Raw genomic sequence first — 25,178 nt, 5'->3', positions numbered from 1 at the left:
GCTGGATATGTGGTGGACATGTATGTGGGTTCAAAAATACACCTTGTAGAAGTACTACTACATTGAATACAACACTAAATCAGCAATTGCACTGATTTTAGCCAGGTTCACTTCTCTGATGTCTCTTAGTGTGCAGGAGCGAGTTCAGATGAGGAACCACAGGCAGCTGGGAAGGTTGTAGAGCACTAGAGAAATTGTTAATGGAAAGATAAACAAGAACATCATCAATGGCATCTTTGCAACAATAATAAGCTGGATCCAGACACATCAAATCAACATTTCAGTTAAACGCGTTGTAAACTTTGTATGAGAAATCGGGTTGGCAAATCAAAACTCCACAGCGCCATCTGGTGTCACAGTGTTATAATGCACATATAAAACATTTTTCTTCTCCAATGGAGCTGAATTCATAATCTCCACACTGCATAGATCAAAGTTATAGAGCTATTTTAGTGCCCTTGGGGTAGAAAAAAGCAGAAAAATTGAAGCCCCTTATTTCACAGGGGAAGAACATTTCAATAGCTTTCAATAAATTAGAGAGCAGGTTTAGGTCCAGCACTATTAGGAACGGACTACCTACCCTCACAACTATTTCGATCATGACAAAAGAAAGAGTTTACTTTTTCAGGATGTGCTTCTCTGAATAGGCTTCATTTGCCCTCACATTCCTGATTTGCTAGCATCATATGACTAGTCCATACACTAGCCCTGCCCTCAAATTGATCTGGGGCAGGGTGAATGGTGCCCAGGTTGGCTCGGGGGGGGGGGGGTCCGTCCAAACCTCAGACTGAGGCCACAGTGTGAATTGGGAGGTGGGGCTGTGCACATTAGTTTCCATGCCCACTTTTTGCCTGTAGCCCTGTCCACCACTGGCTTGTGGCCCTTGGAAGGTTGCCCAGAAGGGAATGTGGCCCTTCAGTTAAACAAAAAGCCCTGGCTTAAGAAGGCAGTGTCCAGGGTATTAACTGTGCCTGATTTAAACAAAGAAGAAATCTCAGTAACATGATGCTGGCATTGTTGGAGGAAAGCTAAGTTGGAGAGAGGCAGGGATCTTGCCTAAGGCCAGCTAACGATTTAATGGCAGCAATGAGTTTTGAACTGTGCATCTTCTTATTCAAAGCTCAGTATCTTAGCCCCTGATATCTGGCTTCCTCTCCTGCCCCCTTATGGGCCATGTTGAACACTAGCAGATTATCTATGGTATCTGGGAAATCATTTTTAGGCCAATAACTTCTGATGGACGCCTTTTAGGAAATAATGTCAATTATAACCTTGTAGGACTTCGTTATTTCAGTCTATTACCTGCAATGAGTTATTCTCAAACAAGGAGTTCAAATTGATAAAAGGCAAAGGAAAATCAATACTTGAGATTGTTGAGATTAATTGGGACTTTATAATGGATTTCTTTCCCCCTTTCTTTTTCCATTGGGACTTCAAATAGCTCCAGCACGCAGCCCATCCTGAATGCGGATTTAGTGCTGCCAAATATGTGAAGTCAAAACTTGAAGAGATTCATATTTTTCTGCATTAAGATGATTAATATTTCAAAACTGCAGACCTGCCAAGATAAATGGGGCCCAATATGCACACTCACCTGCACACACACTGAGCTTTCTTTACCAATAAAAGAAAAATCAGTAGCTATTCTTCTCACTGGGGGGGGAAATCTGGTGGTCAGGTCATTGTTAAAAGTGTGTTTATTTTTCTTGCAGAAAGTGCTGTAAGCTCTCATAAATTGCTTTCTGTAGAGTAAGAAATTAGAGAAACTTGGGAGGCTACAGTGCAACCTCAATTGGCAGCCATTCAATAAGTTGTCAGAGAAGCTTCAGGAAGAAGATAGCAAGCAGCTCTGCTGGACAGTGTTGTTTCCTTGCATTCCATCTTGTCATCTGATCTCAGACATCTCAAGTTGGGGAATCTGGCAATTTTCTCTATAGAAGAACGCTGAGTTTTAGTTGCTCCCCTGTGGATGGCCAGATGGGGCAGTTCAGGGATCAACTCAGCAGTGCCTAAAACCAGGGCATTCAAAGGGCAGCAGAATTCTACTTGATTCAATACAGCTACTGACTCTGGCAAGGGTGAAGACAAGGAGAAAGCAGATCCCACAGAAGTATGGGGACGGGGAGGGAAATGTGGGAACCAAAGGCAGGGACTGCATAACCAAGCAAAAGTAAAGATTGCTGAGTCAGATAACCAGAGTGATCAGAGTTAGGTTCTTCAGGGCCTTGGACAGTTCATAGGAAGAAGATGGTCTATTTTGAGTCCACGGCTCCCTTGACCAGCTACATGCTTTCTGTGGCTCCCTTGTGGGAAAATGGCTCCAAGCCTCAGTTCTGTCTCCCCTTGCCTGCAGATCCGGCAGCCTCTCACCCCTTTTCAAACCCCCTCCCTTGTGGAGTGTTCCCTCAGCCTCCTCTCCTCTCCCCTTTCCTTGGGAGTTCTTCAGGCAGCTGTCCCTGGTCTCTGAACTTCCCCCACCCCCACCCCACCTCAAAGAGAGATGCCTCCTCAGGCTGTCCCACAGGAGCATGGGAACAGGGTGCCCACAGCCTTAGTGGTCCAGAGAGACTGGCCAAAGGTGAACATGAGGCCAGCACTTGACCTTGGGAGGCAGCAGTGGGTGCCAGGCCTGTTACAACGAACAGACACACAAGCCTGTGGGAGGCAGAGACATGAGAGGGCATCAGAGGAGGGAGGAAAGAGGGACAGAGGCCTGTGTTGCTTGAGGCACCCCTGACCATCCTTCAAGGCACCACAGGGTGCCATGGCACGTTGGTGGAAAACCACTGGTACATTTCATAGAATTCTAGAGTAGGAAGGGAACATGAGGATCATCTAGTCCAACCCCCTCCCTGCAATGCAGGAGTCTTTTGCCCGACATGAGGCTTGAACCCACAACCCTGAAATTATTTGCTTCCATTATAAAAAGATTGAACATGACTCATAGAATGAGTTGGAAGATACCTCAAGAGTCCAGCGCAGGAATCACAGCCCAAGAATCCCTGATAGATGACCTCCAGCTTCTGTTGGAAAAATTCCAATGAAGAAGAATCCAGCACCTTCCAACGGAGTCTATTCCACTGTCAAATGGCTCTTACCATCAGAAAGTTATTCCTAATGTTTACTTGGAATCTCCTTTCTTGTAATTTGAATCCATTGGTTTGGGTTCCACCCCCTGGAGCAGCAGAAAACAAGCTTGCTCTATCTTCAGATATTTGAAGATGGATACCATATCATCTCCCAGTCTCCTCTTTCCCAGGCCAGACACCCCTAACTCCCTCAATCATTCCTCATATAGCTTGGTTGCAGCCCCTTGATCTTCTTGGTTGCGCCCTCTGCACACGTTCCAGCTTGTCAATATAATTCTTAAATGGTGGCACCCAGAACTGGACACAGTACTCCAGGTATGCTCTGACCAAGGCAGAAAAAGCAGGACTATTACTTCCTTTGATTGAGACACTCAACTTCTGTTGATGCAGCCTAGAATAGCATTAGCTTTTTTTGCTGGTGGATCACACTGTTGGCTCATATTAAGCTTGTGGTCTACTAACACCCCTAGATTATTTTTGTTTGTCATCATCATATATTTGTGCAGAACCTTACATTCATCCCTCCTGAAATTCATTTTGCTAGTTTTGTCCAATTCCAACAATCTGTTAAACAAACACACAAATAAACAAATATTTAGTTGTTTCCATTGGGTTTGAACACCACTTTGAATTACAGCAACTTTATTCAATGGTACTGGTGGATCTGATTGCCCAGTATCCCTTTTCTAAAAATGAAAAGTTTTATAAAAACTCTATGGGGACAGACAAGTATTATCTCCCTATTAGTCTGACAGAGGTTGGAGATGTCTGGTACTGTGAAATAATTTCTTGCTTAAATTAGGGCCACTTTGTAAATTCATGATGAGGGGGATCTTTGAGTTTCCCAGCTCATTGGTTGCTTTGCTGGTCACTCGAATATCCATTCTCCCTACAGTCACTGTGTTGCTCCCCAGGTAGATGACTCCTTTGAGATTCGGTGATGTTCATGTGCTATGGACTCAAAATATTTCTTTGTAGATTTACAAGTCTTCTACAGAGACTTTTTCTGTACATGCTCGTGGGGATTCCTTCCCTTCTAAAATGTGGGACTGAAAATATCCAGCAATCCCAATCTGAACCCCTGAATGGGAGAGCACCTAAGTGGCAGAACAAGCCAATCGGGCGCCCAGGGGCAGGGCCAGCCGCCCGCGGGGATGGGGCCAGCTGCCTGCGGGGCAGGGGGCAGGACGCTCCGTGGGGCCTCTGGGGAGTCTGTTTGCCTCCCCCACTCATCCACCCTACAGCTGAGGGAGAGGCAGCGGGTAGACCGTTTGGGGCCTGTGGGCGCCCAAGCCACAACGTCTCTGTATAGATAACAATTTTGCTGTGTGGTAGCAGGAAATCTGTTCCTAAATACCTGTGGTCTTCTGTCAAAGTCATTCCTAGCTGTAAATCACTGTGGGAAAGCTGTAAGGGGCAGAATTGTATTTACGGCAACGATAAAAACTGGAACTCAGTTCCGGCTCCTCTCAGGTTGGCACTGCTGCCATTATAAGAGAACAAGGAAGACGTTTGTGGTGAGTTCCAGCACCTCTTTTTCTAGAAAAATAGCACAGAGTTTGTACCTTGGGGACCACTCCACTGTCATGTTTGGTGTTCAGCAGCAGGAGTTTTTGAAGGAATCCTGTAAGCAGGGCCAGTTGGGGGGAGGGGTTGCAGGGGGGCATTTGGCCTGGGGCAAAACCTCAAAGGGGGCCTCAGATTTAGTCACTTCTTAATATTTTTGGTATTTGATTCTTCTCTCAGCTTGTTTCTACCTGCAGCAGACCAAAATGTGACTCCCACTCCCAGCTTAGAGCTGCAAACTTAAGCAAATGAGAGATGTGATTTGGTAAAAGACATGGTTCCTTTTGTTCGCAGATATTTCATCATATTTAATTACATCTCACTTCTTTGGTGTGGCGCTATTTTGTTTTGTGTTCCATCATTTTTAATTTTTTATTCTGCCTAAAGCTGGAAGTGGCCTAGGTCTCTCTGGACCCCTGATGATTGTTCTTGCTGGCCAGGGCTGGGAGCAGCACACAGGCACTCAAAGGCTTGGCCAGTATTCTCTGTAAAACGGACCACACAAAAACACACACACACACACACACACACACACACACACGAAGCATGCCCCAGAACCTTTTGCAATTTGCAGTGTTTCTGAAATGCAGAAAATTCGAAAAGCACCATAAACAGTAGAGTCTGCAGCAAAATAAACACTCCAGCATAAGTTTGCGATGAGATAACATTATTTTTATTGCTAAAAGAGATATAGCATAAATTAATATCTAAATAAAACAGTTTTATAATTTTCATTTATTCCCCCATTTATAGTTAACACTATGTTGTAAGCATCCCAGAAGCATTCAGTTTTTTAAAGAAACAGAATATGCATAAGAAAATATAGACAACGTCCACTGCTTCAATTTAAAAAAAGCCAGTCACAGGACGGGAACCATTCGTTAGCCATATTGCTAGTGAGCTTGGCATGGTTTCTCTTTTAATATGACTTTGACATCTCTGCCAGATAGGGGGTTTTTCTTCTTCACATTCCAGTGTCACAGAAGAGAAGTACTGTCTGTATTTCATCCTCAGCTTTGGGTTTTTGGTGTCTGTAACACTTTCTGGGTCATGTACAAATTTTGGCTTGGAAGTGTTTATTCCACTCATCTTCCAAAAATATTTTTCACCCAGAACCAGAGTTCCGCTTAAAAGCTGCGAAGCTGCAGCAAGAAACCCAATATAGATGGCCATTCCAGCACATTGTTCTGTGGGAATCGGAGGCACTCCCAAAACCTCTGGAAGCGGAATTTCTTCGTTTCTTCATACAGAATGAAGATTCCATGAAATGGAAATCAGTACACAAGTACCCGCTGCCAACTCTATCCTTCCTCCAATTGAAAAGAAGGTATCAATGAAATTCTTGTCTTTTCCCGGCTCAAAGATGTTGCATAGAGCAAAGGCCATCCAAAGAACGGTCACCGCAGGGGCCACTGAGGCCATTGGCATCAAGTCCTGGGCCACAATGATTTCAGCTGGCAGGGACTCCTCATCATTGAATGGTATGCATATCATGTTGGTTTTCTTCACAGTAACTCTTCTGACAGAACAGGCACCCCAGATGCCAATGCCCACAATGCCCTGCTGGTTGCTGCCCATGATTTTGTCCACTTGCCACACTCTCCAGTCAAGGTTGGCAGATGTGGAGCAGATGCTCATTAGGCAGCCCAGGACAGCCAGGAGAAAGGCAGCGAGTTGCACGCAGGACACCCTGCACAAGAGGTGGACTGGGAAGGACCCATCATGCGCCTGGGGTGGAAGATCTGCTTTAGTGCTGGGAAGGCTGGAGATAGAAGGCATGCTGGAGAAAAAGACAGACAAAGGATAACCGTTAGATACTTAGGCACAGTATCATATGGACACCTCCTAAAGTTTGAGCAAATAGTGATGTGCAGCTAAAACAATGCCATCCTTCTAGGGCAAATTCTGCATTTCCCACCTTGAGACGTAGGAATGGAAAAGTCTGCTGTACCTGCAATCATAAGTGCCAGGAATCAGACTTCCCCAGGGGTGAAGAAATTGCACAACCCCTTTTGTTCTAGGGACCCCCTCCATGCAGATAATTGGGCTCTTGTCTTGTCCACTCCTCCTCTGCACTCCTATGCTCCCCTCCCTTCCCTCTCCATTGGTAAAATGTCAGGCATGATCCTACCAAAGTTATGCATTCTACCCTTGAAAGAAATTTGGTGCAACAGACCAATACAGCTACTGTTCAGGAGAGAATCCTTTCTGGCTTTAGTCCTCATTCATTCTCTCTCTCTCTCTCTCTCTCTCTCTCTCTCTCTCTCACACACACACACACACACACACACACACACACACAGTGAAAAGCCTACCAAGTGGCTCTCAGAGAGGACAAAAGGAAATAAAAGTCAATTTGTTCCTATCTGAGAAGACACTGCTATGTTGGTGGGGAACTGAGGAGCGCTGCATATATGCACCTGAGTGAATCAGTTCTTCAACCAGTCTTTTTCCAGAGCGAGGGCTTCTTCCAGGGCTTTCTCTTCCAGCGTCTGACCTAGGAGAGGACCTGGAAAGAGTGAAGCTGGTCGGAGCACCGTAGCAACTGCTCCTTGGAGTTCTGAGGCAGTTAGAATGCAGCTTGCTTTGAACGCTCGGAAGAACACAAATCATAACTCCAGGGTCCTGGTCGTTTGGAACATTTGGCAACTGCTTGGAGGCAGTTTGCATTCGAATACCAGTGTGATTCTGCAACTTTTAAAAGACACTTTTTTGTTAGATGTAAGCTTATGCAAAGATTGGATACAAAATGTGGAAATAAACACCCCAGCTGCCAGTTCCAAAGGAATGAGCAAGCAAGATTTGAAATAAACCAGGGGTCAGCAACCTTTTTTAGCTGTGGGCCGGTCCACCATCACTCAGACCATGTGGTGGGCCGGACTATATTTTGAAAAAGAAAAAAAAAATGAACGAATTCCTATGCCCCAGAAATAACCCAGAGATACATTTTACATAAAAGCACACATTCTACTCTTGTAAAAACACCAGGCAAACCCCACAAATAACCCAGATTTGAATTTTAAATAAAAGGACACATTCGACTCATGTAAAAAAAACACTGATTCCTGGACCGTCCGCAGTCTGGATTGAGAAGGCGATTGGGCCGCATCTGGCTCCTGGGCCTTAGGTTGCCTACCCCGGTTAAGGTCATATTGAATCCCTTCAGGCATTCAAGGATGGCGATCATATTATCAGTTGGATAGTTGACATGGTTTTTGTTTTGTTGGACCCACTTTTTCTATTGAATTGATATTAACATGCTCCATTTGGGAGGGTTTTGCTTGTGATGCAATTTTAATGGTTTTGCCTTTTTTCATAATTACGTGTTTTATTGCTGTAACACTTATGGTGGGACCTTATAAGGAAGACTGGGCAAGAAATCTTATAGGTAGATGGATCAATAGTCAGTCTAGCAAAACCAAATGTGTGTTTACATGGGGAACATAATGGATAAGAGCAATCCAAACTATAGGAAGCTGCTGTAATATATGACAGGGTAAATGCTGCTGCTGTAACTTACCTCTGTTTCAAACTCCATTGAGGAATGGGGCTACTGCTGGCCGGGCCAACTTGAGCCTGACGGAGAGAAAACAACTATTACACCACTCATTTTGTGAGCAGAGTTTGGAATAGGGGCAAGTTCCCCCCTCCCCATTTCCATCTTCACTTTCCCAGAGCACCTCTTTTGGGGGACTTACCCAAGCCTTGGCTGAGCCAGGACAGAGAACTGACACCAGTGTCTCTCCAGCTGAGCAGAGATGAGGGACCTCTGTTGCTCAACCACAGATGCACCTTTTCCAAACTGCTCATCTTGGCAGTTATTGGGTTTGGAATGCTCCCTTAGTTTTTATTTGCATTAATTTATTGGGGAAAAATTAATTCCACTATTAATTGCAAGTGCTTCCAGGCGGTGATACAATAAACTTTGGTAATAAACTTAGCTTGCATTCTCCATATTCTTCCAACCCCTTTCCGAGGACTGGTAAAATGTGTAAAGTGGGAAGCCTCACACTGCTCCCGTACGTGATATGTGGCTTTCTACCTGTTGAACAAGTACCCTAATGATATCCCCAGGAGCCAGAATGTGAGTTAGTGAGGCCCATGCCTTTATATATGATGGCAGAGCTGGGAGTACAAGCAAATGAGTCAAGTGTAGTGAAGCATATTTCTCATTAAATAGAGCAACTGGAAACAAAGCTCATGGAAAGGTGAGCTCATTTATCAAATCACATGTGGATGACACAGGCGCTATGTTTTATTACCTCCAGGGCTCGAGGTAATATCAAACAGTTTTTGCTGGGTAATGCCAAGGATTCATAATGTTGTTTTTGGAAGCGCTTCATATATTGCGCTGAATGGGTGCATCATTGCCAGTTGGTTTGCAAAAATGAACTTCAGGGGAAGCTCAGTGTTAGAACACATAGCTTGCATGCAAAAGGAAATGGTCCAGACCTTGGCAATCTAGGTAGAGCTAGGAAAGACTTCTGCTGAAACCATGGAAATTCATCAACAATCCATGCATGTCAGGGATGCAGAGCTTGTAGTCCTCCGTATGTTGTTGTTGGGCTACAACTCCCACCATTCTTGACCATTGGTGATGCTGGCTGGAGTTCAAGATTATTGTAAGGGCCACTGTTTTTCTTCCATGGTATAGACAGGAAGCAAAATCTCTTCCTGTGACCCCATTGCTGCTGACCCTACTTGCTTCTTCCTCTTGCTCCTGACTTACTTGCAAAAGTGCTTCTTGTCTCCTTGGCACAGTACTCTTCCTAGAATATCTTAGTGCTTCTTCCTCTTTCCTGAGCATCAAGACCGTCTAGCAATGGTGCCATGCTAGAGGGAGAAGAATTGCCTTTGTTAATAAGTTGGTGCATTTCTTCCCCATTGCAGCATTGTGTTGTGATGAGTGGTGTCTCTTGTTCTTCAGAGATTGTTGCCCAAAGAACAGAGACAGCATCACAACACCGCAACAGGAGAGGAAATGCCGTCTTTCTAAAGAGCAACAAACAACATTTCCTCTCCTCCAAATCACAATGGGAAGGAAGGAGACCACTGTTTCTGTAGTTGATAGAGAATATGAATTGTGTGTGTATCTGTGTGTGCTGTATGTAGAATAACAGAATTGTAGAGTTGGAAGAGACCTCAAAGGTCATCTACTTCAACTGTCTGCAGGGCAGGAATCACATCTAAAGAATCCCTGACAGATGGCCAGATGGAAGTTTAAGAACCTTCAGTTTGTGGGTTGTGTGTACTGTATGGCACATATGTATGTGTGATGCATATCTGTGTGTGGTCTATATGTGTGAATGCATGGTGAGTATGCTGCGTGGTCCATATGTGTGGTCTGTATGTAGCTTTGTATGCTGTGTCTCTGGCGAGTGTATATGTATGCTTTGGCCGTAGCTGGTGTGTGGCCCTGAGAGAGTTGGTGGACTGTGAACGTGGCCCAAAGTTGTAACCACTGGTGATGCAGACAACATTAAGCTATATATACCAATGGCCTCGTTTGTTATGTGGCAGCTTCCAATTCATTTGTTTTTTGAAGTTGATTTTCAGCTTGTTGAGCACTGTCAGAGACCTCATCAGCCATGTCTGAAGTCTCATTACTTAATTTTTCAAAAGCTACTTCAAAATGGTGATGTATGAGAAAAGATCAGAATGAAAACAGCCCATATTAGTAAAAATGTGAGAGAGAGCTTGCTTAGAATCCTTGTGCTGCAGAGGCCAGTTCAGCAATTATTGGAAGCCTGGGGCTGTTTCCAATTAAGCTATACTCAGAGTACACTTATTAAAATGAAGGAATCTAAGATAGCCATATCCATTAACTTCAGTGAGTCTGCTCTGAGTAGGATTAGCATTGGATACAACCCTTGGAGTCTTCTCTCTGCTGAGACACCCAAAAAAACACAATAATGAATCCTGAACAATTGTGTGGAAGCCATTGCATGTAAATCTCTATGTGCAAATGCTTTCCCTGTATGCTTGTGAATTGTTGATTAGATACAGGATGCTGGGCAGGTTTCTGATGGTATCTAGCATGCAAGGACACATCGCAGCATAATAGTTTAACCTGAAGGGTTAAAAAGAGAAGCATTACTTCTGAAATGAAAAGATTCAAAAGTCTCTATTTTTGTTGAGAAGAGAGAAGCAGAGCCATTGTCCACAAGAATATCAAGCCACGGCAGTAATATGTGGTTGATATAAAACTGAGGGGTTTTCTTTTTGAACTGCTTATTTTCTTTATTTAAAAGAGTTAAAAAAGAAAGAAAGAAAATGTGTGCCATTTGAAATGTAAATATGTTTGGGGGTTTAGATGTTCAAGGGGTGGGTGGGTGGGTGTGTTCAAGTAATCAGTACAATGCAAGCTTAAGGTGAGCAAATATTTTGCTCCTATTGTTTTATGTTTGCTGCTGACTGTATTTCAGAAGGCTTAAGAAGCCCTCACTTTGCAGCTTGGCGGGTTCTGATTGTATCCAGTAGTGAGGCTCAAAGAGGCTTTATATAATTCAGGAGCAGGGCAGAGAAAAGAGGAAAAAACCCAACTGCCATGTGAATAAAATGTCAAAGTATCTCTTCTCACGAAGCTATCGGTGTGCTGGTCTTGAACACGTAAGCTCGGCTGGATAGAGAGTAAATGATTTTTTACAGATAATGTGCTTTTATGATCTAACAAAGGAAGAAGAATTGCCTCTGAAGAAAAATGTCCTTTTTGTCTTCCTTTTGTGCCCTTGAAGGGTTTTCTCTCTTTTTTTCCTGGAATCCATCAGAGGATAAAGAACTGGGTGTCAAACAGGAGAGGGAGGGAGGGGATAAGAGTAAGAATACTAAAAATATAAAAGGGACCAACTGGCCTTCTAGAAAATCCCTTCTACAGCATCATGTCTGGGAGGTGGCTCTCAACTGCTGCTGTTGTGTGGAAGTCCATAGCACTACCGTCCCTTCTTGTCGTGTGTGATTCTACAGAATAAAACTATTTATTTTTTTGCTTCCCCTCTGGCTTCTCCCAAGAGAACCTAATTCATTCCGGAGGTCCGTTCTTAACCCAAAACTGTTCTTAACCTGAGGTATGCTCTTGCTGCTACTGCGATTTCTGTTCTCATCCTGGGGCAAAGTTTGCAACCTGAGGTACTATTTCTGGGCTAGCGGTGTCTGTAACCTGAAGCGTATGTAACCTGAAGGGTCTGTAACCCAGGGTACCACTGTGCATAGGAATGCAATACTGCAAAAAGAAGAATTACCAAGGGTGATATGTGTATTGTGCTTTTAAACCGGGGCAGGCAAACAAAGGCCCGGGGGCCAGATCCGGCCCAATCGCCTTCTCAATCTGGCCAGCGGACGGTCTGGGAATCAGCGTGTTTTTACATGAGTAGAATGTGTCCTTTTATTTAAAATACATCCCTGGGTCATTTATGGGGCATAGGAATTCGTTCCTTTCCCCCCAAAAAATATAGTCTGCCCTCCCCCCAGGTCTGAGGGACAGTGGACCGGCCCCCGGCTGAAAAAGGTTGCTGACCCCTGGCACAGGCTGTTTTATTTAATACCTAGGGTTGAAAGCCATTGTACATATTAGGGGTGGAAAGGTGGCAAAGCTGAGATAGTAGAATATTGGACAGTACGTCTTCAAAACTACAGGTATACTTGGTCAGCATATGTTTTGAATGCAAGCCCCAAGCGTTGGGGGAAAGTAGCTCGGCTTAATTTCTGAGCCAGTCACCCCCTCTCAGTCTTAGTCTACATCATGATAGGAAGGCTCACATTTGCTGCTGTCAGCTCCTTGGCTGACGGGTAAGGATGTAATGATAAAAGGGTTCTGTTGTTGCATGTTCCTCAAGGAGGTTAGATTGGTCTCAACTAGGGCCAGGGCCTTTTCAGCACTGGCCCCGACGTGGTGAAATGCTCTGTCACAAGAGACCAGGGCCCTGCGGGACTTGACATCTTTCCACAGTGCTTGCAAGACAGAGCTGTTCCGCCTGGCCTTTGGTTTGGACTCGGTCTGACCCTTATGTTTCCCTCCCCTTATGGTCTTGATTTATCAGCTATTCTAAAACGAGGCTGCATTTTAAATTGCATTTTAACCTGTATTTTAAATTTTTTTCTCTTACCCCCCCCTTTCCCCCCATTATGTTTTTACTGTGATTTTATTAGTGTTAGCCGCCCTGAGCCCGGCTCTGGCCAGGAAGAGCGGGGTATAAATTAAATATTGTTGTTGTTGCTGTTTGTTGTAAAAGTATGTGCTTCTGAAATATTTTGGCACAGGCGCACCAAGTTCCACCCAATGGGGGGGGCGTTGCACAAGCATGTGACATGTGTGTGATGCACACATATGATATCACATGCATTGGGAGGAGGCAGCAAGGCCTAGAGAGGCCAGCTTCAACTGCAGGAAAGTCCACAATCCGTTCTATCACCATTTTTAAAAGAGATTAATAATTTTGGCACCCCTCAAGTCTGCTGGGATCTCCTCTCTCTCCCAGATTTTTCTGATGAGCTTGTGAAGTTGTTGTGTAAGTTCAGTTCCGCCCACTTTGAAGACTTTGTTGTTTTTCATTTGGTCAATAGCTGCACACAACTCTCCCAGATTTGGAGAGACTGCATGCTCATCTCTATAATTTGTTTTTTGCAGAATTTGTGAGAGGACTGCACTTATGAAGCCACCCCATAAGACAAGTTCTTTGGGTAGGTCATAAGAGAAATATAAATATATTTATCCCACATCAAAACACAACAAATGTATTCTTAAAACAAGAAACTGAAACATTATTAAATCACAAAAAGCCCATCCCAGTATAAAACTGAGAGGCCCTTGCAGTAAAAGTTATTTAAAAGGCCTTCATGAATAGAAAGGTCATTAATATTATTACATTTACCCCAAACTCCAAGCGGTTAGAGACTTCAGCATAGAGCTCAGGTTTAGTTTCCTTTATTACTTTCTCATTCCTTTATTACTTTTAGCTTTCTGTTCCTTTCATTGCTTTGCCCTTGCTTCTACTTTGTTTCGCTTTTTTCTTGTCCTCTACTCTGGGTTAATGAGCACTCACATTTTATATGTGGGCGCCCTTTGCAGGATTGCGCGCGGGGCTCCAGTTCCCAGGGAACTTAATAGTAGAAGGGGGCTGGCTTCTTTCTCAGTGTTAATTTTTGGAGGTTCACGCCCAGCCTCAGTAATCAAGTTTCTTGCTGGGAGGTGGGGCCAGCCCCATTTATAATAAGGGGTGGAGCCGACAATAGCCAGACAGTCAGCTCTGGAGATTCACCCTCCTTACCCTCCCTTTGTTTAATGTTTCTTGTTGCAGGTTAACTATTTCTTCCTGATTAGTGGGTGCTACTACGGGTGGCTCTGTGGGTTAAACCACAGAACCTAGGACTTGCCGATCAGAAAATCGGTGGTTCAAATCCCCGTGGCGGGGTGTGCTCCCGTTGCTCGGTCCCTGCTCCTGCCAACCTAGCAGTTCAAAAGCACGTCGAAGTGCAAGTAGATAAATAGGTACCGCTCCGGCGGGCAGGTAAACCGTGTTTCCGTGCACTGCTCTGGTTCGCCAGAAGCGACTTAGTCATGCTGGCCACATGACCCGGAAGCTGTACCCCGGCTCCCTCAGCCAATAAAGCAAGATGAGCCCAGAGTTGGTCACAACTGGACCTAATGGTCAGGGGTCCCTTTACCTTTACCTTTACCACGGCCTTTGACTGGTTGCTGCTGTAGGACCGGGAAAAAAAATTCCCTACATTAGTAGGTTTTGTCTTCCCCGCAGCAATTCAACACAGCTTGGGCGGTTATGGCCTTGGGTGGAATCCTTTAGTCTTTTCTTCCCTTTAATGGGGTGTGTGTGAAATGGTGACTCACCCCCCTGCAGCGGTGATTCCAGGGTCCCCCTCTTAAAGGGGTTATATATATATACAGTGGTACCTCAGGTTAAGTACTTAATTCATTCTTAACCCAAGGTACTATTTCTGGGTTAGTGGAGTCTGTAACCTGAAGCATATGTAACCTGAAGCGTATGTAACCCAAGGTACCACTGTATAGGTGTCACTGGCCATACACTGAAAGGTTGTCAGTGAACTACCCTGCAAGCGGTAATATGGGCTGGGCTGCTTGCTACACTTATGTCTTGCAGTGCACCCCCATATCCCATTTACCCTGATGAGCCCCAGTTCCCCAGCTGGGGGGGGGGATACAAGCCCAAGGCCTAAGCCAAGGCCATCCTACATTCGGAGGTTTAACAAAGTTGTGACCTAATTTTAATTCCATATAACATTGTCAGCCCCTTCATGGATCACTGCCTTGCCGTGGCGAAGGGGCTTGAATAACTCAGAGAAGCTATGAGCTATGCCAGTGTTTCCCAACCGGTGTTCCGCGGCACACTAGTGTGCCGCGAGAAGTTGCCGGGTGTGCCGTGGGAGGGAGGCGGGCGAGTCGGGCTGCTTTAGCCCCGTGCGTGCTCTCCCAGCTGGAGAGGTGACGCGCGCCTATGGAGGCTCCTGCCATAGGCGCGCGTCACCTCTCGAGCTGGGAGAGCACGCACGGGGCTAAAGCAGCCCCCCGCGACCCTCTCGGGGCTAAAGCAGCCCCCCGCGACCCTCTCCCCGCTGGAGAGGTGACGCGCGCCTATGGCAGGAGCCTCCATAGGCGCGCGTCACCTCTCGAGCTGGGAGAGCACGCACGGGGCTAAAGCAGCCCCCCGCGACCCTCTCCCCGCTGGAGAGGTGACGCGCGCCTATGGCAGGAGCCTCCGGGAGAGCACCCGGCTGGAGACGCGGGGCTGGGGCGGGGGAAGCCCGAGCTTCCCCCTCCCCCAGAACGGGACCCAGAGCTCTGGGAGCTTGCGGGGCTGGGGGAGGAGGAAGCCCTCCGCCAGCCTCCAAACCATGTCGGGAGACAGCGGGTGGGCGCGCTACGCCTCTCCCGCTGTCTCCCGAGTTTGCGGGGCTGGCGACGGGAAGGAGCAGGCTTCTCCCCCCGCCAGCCTTCTAACCAAGTCGGGGGACAGCGGGATGGCGGCGTTCCTTCGGAGGACGCCCCGTGCTCCGCGCTGGTGTTGGCCAGCCTTGCGCACCCAGGGGATCTCCCCCCAGGAGCGCCATGCTTGCGGGCGGCGCAGAGCACGGGGCGCCCTTCGGAGGACGCCCCGTGCTCCGCGCTCGTGTTGGCAAGCCTTGCGCACCTGGGGGGGGCGCGTGGGGCGCCCTGAAACAGAGGGTTCCCCATGCTGCGGACTGTAGCCTGCCGCCCGATGCGCGGGGCGCCCTGAAGCAGAGTGCCCCTCGCGCCAGGCAGACATGGGCCAGCCCCACAAGCTCGGGGGACAGCGGGGAGGCGCAGCACCGCCATCCTACTGTTCCCCGACCTGGTTTGGGGGGGGGGGGAAATAAAGGAAAAAATTTTTTCCTTTATTCCCCCCCCCAAAAAAAAAGTAGGTGCGTCCTATGGGACAGAGCGTCCTAAAAATACGGTACTTACTATTTCATAATAAAGTAATTATAAAATACCGGTACTTTCTTTGTGTTTATTTGATGCCTATTAAAGAGAGTTACTTTATATATAGTCAATATAGGCACAGAGTTAATTTTTTAAACATTTTCTAATGGTGGTGTGCCTCGAGATTTTTTTCATGAAACAAGTGTGCCTTTGCCCAAAAAAGGTTGGGAAACACTGAGCTATGCCGTGCAGGGCCACCCAAGATGGACAGGTCATAGTGGAGAGTGTTGACCAAACGTGAACCACCTGGAGCAGGAACCAGCAAGCCACTCCAGTATCCCTGCCAAGAAAACTCCATGGACAAAGACAACAGGCATATAAAAGTTATGACGCTGGAAGATGAGCCCCTCAGGTCGGAAGGCGTCCAACATGCTACTGAGGAAGAGCGGAGGACAAGTACAAGTAGATTCAGAGCTGATGAAGCGGCTGGGCCAAAGCCGAAAGGACGCTCAGTTGCGGATATGCCTGGAAGCGAAAGGAAAGTCCAATGCTGTAAAGAAAAATATTGCATAGGAACCTGGAATGTAAGAACCATGAACCTGGGTAAGTTGTAAATGGTAAAAAATGAGATGGCAAGAATAAATATTGACACCCTGGGCATCAGTGAACTAAAATGGACGGGAATGGGCGAATTCAGTTCGGATGACCATCACATCTACTACTGTGGGCAAGAATCCCGTAAAAGAAATGGAGTGGCCCTCATAGTCAACAAAAGAGTGGCAAAAGCTGTACTGGGATGCAATCTCAAAAATGATAGAATGATCTCGATACGAATCCAAGGCAGACCTTTTAACATCACAGTAATCCAAGTTTATGCACCAACCACTGGTGCTGAAGAAACTGAAATTGACCAATTCTATGAAGACTTACAACACCTTATAGAAATGACACCAAAGAAGGATGTTCTTCTCATTATAGGGGATTGGAATGCTAAAGTAGGGAGTCAAGAGATAAAAGGAACAACTGGTAAGTTTGGCCTTGGAGTTCAAAATGAAGCAGGGCAAAGGCTAATAGAGTTCTGCCAAGAGAACAAGCTGGTCATCACAAACACTCTTTTCCAACAACACAAGAGACGACTCTACACATGGACATCACCAGATGGGCAGCATCAAAATCAGATTGATTATATTCTCTGCAGCCAAAGATGGAGAAGCTCTATACAGTCAGCAAAAACAAGACCTGGAGCTGACTGTGGCTCAGATCATCAGCTTCTTATAGCAAAATTCAAGCTTAAACTGAAGAAAGTAGGAAAAACCACTGGGCCGGCAAGTTACAATCTAAGTCAAATCCCTTATGAATACACAGTGGAAGTGAGGAACAGGTTTAAGGATTTAGATTTGGTGGACAGAGTACCTGAAGAACTATGGATGGAGGCTCGTAACATTATACAGGAGGCAGCAACTAAAATCTGTTACCAAAAAGGACCAATGCGGCAGCAAGCACAAGCTTTAGCAGCTTCGTCAGCTGCTGGTGGCTGGAAAGCCAGACAGGATGTTTGTGACTGTTGCCATGGGAAGAAAGGGCAGTCCATTCTGTACTGAGCACCGGATGTTAGCTCAGTGTGTGTCATGTGACCCGTACTGGAAGTACATGGGTGGAGTTTATTCTCTCTGCTGTTGAGTGCAGACATGTTTCTCTGTACTGCTGTAAGAGACAGAAATAAAAGAATGTAGATACATTTCTGTCTGTTTCTTTCCCCTCCCTGGGGATACCAAAGGGGAGAGAGAAGGAATGGTGTGTTCTTCTCACATCTGGGAAGGATCGCCGATTACAGACCTCACCTGTTTTCCTGCCGGGAGTCGCAGCGGGGAGGTCGACAAGGAATTCAGCCGGTGCCTATGGCGTGGCACATTCCTCTGACCGAGGCAGAATTCCAACAAAACCATCCCAATGAAAAGGAAAGGCAAGAAAGCAAAGTGGCTGTCCAACGAGGCCTTACAAATAGCGGAGGAGAGAAGGCAAGCAAAATGCGAGGGAGATAGTGAAAGATACAGGAAATTGAATGCAGATTTCCAAAGAATAGCAAGGAGAGACAAGAAGGCCTTCTTAAACAAGCAATGCAAAGAAATAGAGGAAAACAATAGAATGGGAAGAACCAGAGATCTGTTCAAGAAAATTGGAGATATGAAAGGAAGATTTCATACAAAGATTACCATAATAAAAGACAAAAGTGGAAAGGACCTAACAGAAGCAGAAGACATCAAGAAGAGGTGGCAAGAATACACAGAGGAACTATACCAGAAAGAAATTGATGTCTCGTATACCCCAGGTAGTGTGGTTGCTGACCTTGAGCCAGACATCCTGGAGAGTGAAGTCAAATGGGCCTTAGAAAGCACTGCAAATAACAAGGCCAGTGTAAGTGATGATATTCCAGCTGAACTATTTAAAATTTTAAAAGATGATGCTGTTAAGGTGCTACACTCAATATGCCAGCAAGTTTGGAAAACTCAGCAGTGGCCAGAGAACTGGAGAAGATCAGTCTACATCCCAATCCCAAAGAAGGGAAGTGCCAAAGAATGCTCCAACTACCGTACAATTGCTCTCATTTCACACGCTAGCAAGGTTATGCTTAAAATTCTACAAGGCAGCCTCTAGCAGTATGTGGACCGAGAACTCCCAGAAGTGCAAGCTGGATTTAGAAGAGGCAGAGGAACCAGAGACCAAATTGCAAACATGCGCTGGATTATGGAGAAAGCTAGAGAGTTCCAGAAAGACATCTACTTCTGCTTCATTGACTATGCAAAAGCCTTTGACTGTGTCGCCCACAGCAAACTATGGCAAGTTCTTAAAGAAATGGGAGTGCCTGATCACCTCATCTGTCTCCTAAGAAATCTCTATGTAGGACAAGAAGCTACAGTTAGAACTGGATATGGAACAACTGATTGGTTCAAAATTGGGAAAGGAGTACGGCAAGGCTGTATATTGTCCCCCTGCTTATTTAACTTATATGCAGAATTCATCATGTGAAAGGCTGGGCTGGATGAATCCCAAGCCGGAATTAAGATTGCCGGAAGAAATATCAACAACCTCAGATATGCAGATGACACAACCTTGATGGCAGAAAGTGAGGAGGAATTAAAGAACCTTTTAATGAGGGTGAAAGAGGGGAGCGCAAAATATGGTCTGAAGCTAAACATCAAAAAAACAAAGATCATGGCCACTGGGCCCATCACCTCCTGGCAAATAGAAGGGGAAGAAATGGAGGCAGTGAGAGATTTTACTTTCTTGGGCTCCATGATCACTGCAGATGGTGACAGCAGTCATGAAATTAAAAGACGCCTGCTCCTTGGGAGAAAGGCGATAGCAAACCTAGACAGCATCTTAAAAAGCAGAGACATCACCTTACCAACAGAGGTCCGTATAGTTAAAGCCATGGTTTCCCCAGTAGTGATGTATGCAAGTGAGAGCTGGACCATAAAGAAGGCTGATCGCCGAAGAATTGTTGCTTTTGAATTATGGTGCTGGAGGAGACTCTTGAGAATCCCATGGACTGCAAGAAGATCAAACCTATCCATTCTTAAGGAAATCAGCCCCAAGTGCTCCCTGGAAGGACAGATCGTGAAGCTGAGGCTCCAATACTTTGGCCACCTCCTGAGAAGAGAAGACTCCCTGGAAAAGACCCTGATGCTGGGAAAGATGGAGGGCACAAGGAGAAGGGGACGACAGAGGACGAGATGGTTGGACAGTGTTCTCGAAGCTACAAACATGAGTCTGACCAAACTGCGGGAGGCAGTGGAAGACAGAAGTGCCTGACGTGCTCTGGTCCAGGGGGTCACGAAGAGGCGGACACAACTAAACGACTAAACAACAACAACAACATTGTCAGAGTCTTTATTCCTTCCTTATGATCCCTGGGGGCTGGGGCTGTTGCGCAATGAGGGGACTGCATGCAGATACAGGTGGTGGTTGGTTGTTGAAGAACCCTGTGTGAGAGGCTGGGGAGGGAACATCTCCTGCGGTGGGAGGTTGGGAGCAGAAAGGGGAGCTCCCAGGCGAGAGCTGGGAGAGTTCACCTCTTTCTGTGTGGGACAAGAGTTATGAAAAAGGACTTTGCCTTCTTTCTCTCTTTTTTGTTTTTATTTTTGTTTAGTTTGCTTTCTATTGTAAAGTACTGTACTATGAAAAGTGTTAACAAAATCTTTCTTTTTTAAAAAATAGCTGCAAGCCACATGATGCCAAAGCACATTCTGCACTCATCCAAGTGGCAGATGTGAAGGCAATAGCTAGGTAGGTACTGGAACACACAATGACAAAGCATTGGTCCATGTAGCTCAGTTCTGTCTACACTGGGGCGGCAGTAATTCCACAGGGTTTTCCAGCCCTACATGGAGAGAGCAGAGATTGATCAGGGCCTCTTTGTATGCTACACAGTAGCTCTACTACTGAGCTACATCGCTCGTGTGCTTTTGAAAATAGAAACACCACATCTCAATTTCTTTTCCTTGGTGTTTTCTTCCCACGTCTTTGTGGCAAAAGGATGGACCACCAGGAAGCTCTTGCACATCTTTTGAGACGGGGAATAGTCAGTGTGATTTAAGTAACAAGTGGCATTTCTTTCATGTATGCCATTCAGATTGTCAAGAACATTCATGCACAAAGTATACAGTAAAGATCTTAGAAGTATTCCCATTTCCCCCTACCCTTTGAAATTTCATTGTGCTCTGGGAGAAGGGAGTGTTTAGGCATTATCATTTGAGAATTGGCACCTGTGTGCACCATCTTAATATGCATTTCTCATTTTAATCAAACCTCTGTAAACATCAACCCCTTGAAAATAATAATCAGCATCAAAAGATGCATTGGCAGGCACATACAAGATGAATCAAAATGCTTTTCTTTCTCCAATGCTAATCTTTTCCTAATTAGTCTCTATTAATATTATGCTGCATAAAGCACTGCTCTTTTTGTGTGTGTGTGTGTGTGTGTGTGTGTGTGTGTTTGTGTGTGTTTGTGTGTGTGTGTGTTAACTACCTTGTCAGTAACAAAAAAATCAAATTGCAAATGAATGGGATCTGTGTACAGCCTAATAATTTAAGCCTCCAATTTCAATCTCACTGTGTGTGTTTTTCTCTCCCACTAGTCCTTGCAATTATTTGAGAACTAGGCAGATTTCTGTCTTGCCTTGTCTGTCCTTCTGGAGGAGGGGCATAATGTGATGGTTGAGATTGGACATTTTGTTATGGTGAGCCAAAATCCTGAGAAACAGTTGGAGCATTTCTCTTCTCCTGGACATATTTGGTGAAATGGGACACAGCAATTTCTCTGCTAACAAGTAGGGTGTGCAACTTTGAGAGGCCGTTTGTGCACAGGTCTAGTTAATTCTGCTTGACACACATTACTTTTGTTCATGGAAGTGCAGAGTGGTGTGGGGAGAAAGCTCCACAGGATTCAGCAAAGGAACTTCAAATTCTGTGAGAGTCCATTTGAAGTGGAACCTGCTACTGTCTCTAAGGCAAATTAGGTGCCATCATGCAGAATGGGCACCGCAAACAGGCAGTCTAGGATGTGCTATAATTCTGTAGGAGGGGAGAGAACACACTAGCACTGATGCCTCATCACCCTCCCAAAATTGGAAGGTCGCTGTGCGAAGTGAGGAGCCTTGTCGGGGCTGATGAGAACAAGAATGAGGCAAGGGAGCTAGCATCTCCTTTACCTCTGCCCTCCTTTCCAGTTAAAGGAACATTGGGAGAGGATTTCTAGTTGCTCTGTTCTAACACTGGGAAGAGAATTGCAATGTTCCCAGCTGAACAAGCAATCTTTTCACCCTTGAACTACAGCAGCTTTGTGATGCATGGGGAGTGTGGGGGTGGGGTGGGGTGGGGAATTCCAATGCATAACCCCCCCCCACACACACACACACACTACAATCCTGGTCTCTCTAGCTATACATGCAAGACTTTACCAGTTTATTTCAGGTGGTCACGCTTCTGCTTTCTGACAGTTCCTTTGTTGTTTTCCCCAGCCATTTGTTGGGGGGATATGAGCTGACCTTTGATCTCAATAGAAATGTTTGCTTCACTTGGTGAAGAGTACTTGCAAGGCTCTGTAGCCTGTCAAAGACATGTCAGCAAATTGTACACTAAGATGGTTGCTCCTCTGCAAGCAATAATAATAATTTTCTTTTTAAAAAAAAAAAAGGTTTCTGAGGGTTAAAATGCTTCTTGGAAGAGAATGCTCTTGTACTTGGATCAGAGCAACACTGGACATTATAGTATCCTGATCCACCACAGGCAGGTGATGGCGACACACAGGGGAGGTCAGTAGTTCCAGGCAGTCAGAAAAGAAAGGCAGGCAGAATCAGCTAATTAGATAGGGACCTAGTTATGGATTTCAGTACCACAATTCATGATCCTGCAGTTGAGGCAGAATATAGGGTTTCAGTGGCACCCCAGAGCAACTGGAAGATCTTTATAGCCTGAGCTAGGCATTCATTGACTGAAAGCTTCATCTACTGAATGCTGCATCTGGGCAGTTAAAGGACTTCTTCTGCAGTCATTGGCTTCTTCTGGGCCTCAGTGTTTCAAGCTGAGGGGGCTCCTAATCCTTTGAGGAGTTTGTAGACCAATAATCAAAGTCTGGCAGCAAAGGTGTTTCCTTTGTGTTCAGGGGAGAAGATGGCAACAGCTCTACATAAAGTCGTAACGGGGTGGATACATCTCCTCCTCAGGGATGCCATCTTTGGATAATCTGCCTCCAAGAATTCATGGTCTGGAGCCTTGGCATCTAATCTCAAGTTTCAAAAGCATCACTCCTCTGATCACCAGTTGCTATGGTAGTCAGAGGGAAGGTGGTTGTTTTAATCCAATGCCATGGTCTTCCCAGCTGGCCTATGTTTCAAACAGGATGCAATATTAGATAGCCCCTTGTTTTGATCCAGCAGGGCACTTCTGATGTTCTTGTGTAGTGCTGGTTTCCTCATGGAGTACGTATTTCCCTGACATGTGTAGTGCAATGCTATGCATTTTTGCTCAGATGTAATCATATTCCCAGATAATTGTGGATAGGATTACAATTTCAGGCAGCTAATTTGGACTAAGTCCAGCTGAAATGCATGAGACTGACATCCATCAAGACATGTCATGGGCTGAGGCAAAGGACAAGATGACACCCCCTTTCATTTATTTCTTTGCTGTTTATATTGCTGGACACCTTAAAAAACAAATTGTCTAGGTATAAGCACAGCTCTGCTCGCCAATGCCTTGCCACTATCCCTTGCTCCTGTGCCCACCAGTCATTTACTCTTGAGAAGTCTCATTCTGCCTAATACTGGGACTGGCCCTGCATTCTAGTATCCATCCATGGAATTAATCTATTTCTTCTCTTCTGCTTATTGGTCCCCTTTCTTATCTTTCTCCCAGTACTATTCAACTGCTATTGCATTAGGATCTACTCCTGTATCATTGAACTTTGGTATCTGAGGGTTACTTTTTTTTGTTCAGAAAACCATGGTTTGACTTCAAATGCCCACAAGGGTTTGCTTATTCTCTCTACTGTACTGGCCTTTTTTTTTTTTTTTTTTTTTAAGGAGCAAGAGAGAGAATTGTTTCAAAGTGAAAGCTTTGTTTATTCAGTGCAAGTGGAATGGCTGCAAATGGTGCCCTTTTTGCTTTTGATAAACACAGAGGTTTATCAAACACAAAGCAAGATGTAACTGCAGTATGACTCATGCCTTTCAGCCATTTCACATTTTACATCCTTGATGTTACCATTTTTCTTGTCACTCTCATGCAAAGAATACAGGAAAAGAAATGCTAAATGTCCCTGCTTTGCATTTCTCAAGTGCCTTTCAGCCATAGATCTGGAAGCATTTCTTATGCCTTAAGAAAAAGAGCCTTATCATAGTCCCTGGATATATTCCCTGTGTGCATGGGTGTAACCAGGATTTTTGTTAGGGGGTCAGGACTTGGGGGGCAGGACTTTTGTTAGGGGGGCAGAATTGAAGTGATTGGTCAGTTCCTTAAGTATTTCTGTTGTTTTACTTGATCTGGGGGGGCAGCTCCAACTCAACCCTTGGCTACACTCATGCCTGTGTGGGGGACATACAGATTCAGCCAGGGGAGGTTTAGAGCCTTTTCTGGAGTCCTAAAATAAGTCGTTAACACTTCCAAGTAGATTTGGGCCATATTTTTGTGGGGTTCAGTTCTCAGCTTGACATTTGCACATTCTATTGTGCAAAAAATTACACACACACACACCAAACACACAAACACACACACTCCATGTTTTGGGCATTAATGACAGCTCTGATAAAGAAATGCAGAAGTTCCCAAATGCTGTTTTTTAAGACTCAACCAAATTGCAATACAGGTCAGGACACAGGTCAGGGAAACACTCAAGCCTTGGGAACAAAGGAATTATGCAATTTTTGGTCTTTTCTGTTGAAGTTTCAGTATGCAAACAGCCTGTCTGAGGAAGCCATGTACTGTATTCCTCATGTGTTCAAAGCATGCCTGTCTTCCTTGTTCTAATGTAGGAACTGGAACCTTTTTCAGACATCCTTCCAGGGACTACATGCAAGTGATGGGCAGGTCAATAGATGCACATGTTAGCTTTTTGAAGTTGGCTAGTTTTCACATATAACAAGTCCTCCAATTCCGTATAGTAAAAGCTATGGTTTTCCCAGTAGTGATGTATGGAAGTGAAAGCTGGACCATAAAGAAGGCTGATCGCCGAAGAATTGATGCTTTTGAATTATGGTGCTGGAGGAGACTCTTGAGAGTCCCATGGACTGCAAGAAGATCAAACCTATCCATTCTGAAGGAAATCAGCCCCGAGTGCTCCCTGGAAGGACAGATCGTGAAGCTGAGGCTCCAATACTTTGGCCACCTCCTGAGAAGAGAAGACTCCCTGGAAAAGACCCTGATGCTGGGAAAGATGGAGGGCACAAGGAGAAGGGGATGACAGAGGATGAGATGGTTGGATAGTGTTCGCGAAGCTACCAGCATGAGTTTGACCAAACTGCGGGAGGCAGTGGAAGACAGGAGTGCCTGGCGTGCTCTGGACCATGGGGTCACGAAGAGTCGGACACGAGTAAATGATTAAACAACAAC

The 25,178-nt window shown here is 45.4% G+C and overlaps 1 protein-coding gene across 1 annotated transcript in view; it reads right to left on the bottom strand.

The window, feature by feature from the left end:
• Window positions 1-5,075: 5,075 nt before the first annotated feature.
• LOC310832190 (uncharacterized protein) overlaps window positions 5,076-25,178 on the bottom strand; it is a 120,927-nt gene continuing 100,824 nt past the window's right edge. Inside the window, exons 4-6 of the mRNA XM_083713844.1 lie at window positions 8,176-8,231; window positions 7,076-7,164; window positions 5,076-6,435 (exon numbers count right to left, since the gene is read on the bottom strand). Of these exons, the coding sequence (XP_083569970.1) occupies window positions 6,293-6,435; window positions 7,076-7,164; window positions 8,176-8,231 (288 nt within the window). The 3' untranslated portion in view covers window positions 5,076-6,292. The remainder of the gene's footprint in view (window positions 6,436-7,075; window positions 7,165-8,175; window positions 8,232-25,178) is intronic.

Source organism: Podarcis gaigeae, assembly GCF_964106915.1.
Source record: "Podarcis gaigeae genome assembly, chromosome: 15".
Lineage (NCBI taxonomy): Eukaryota > Metazoa > Chordata > Lepidosauria > Squamata > Lacertidae > Podarcis > Podarcis gaigeae.
The sequence above is the reverse complement of the archived record's forward strand: the minus strand, read 5'-3'. Positions and strand labels throughout refer to the sequence as shown.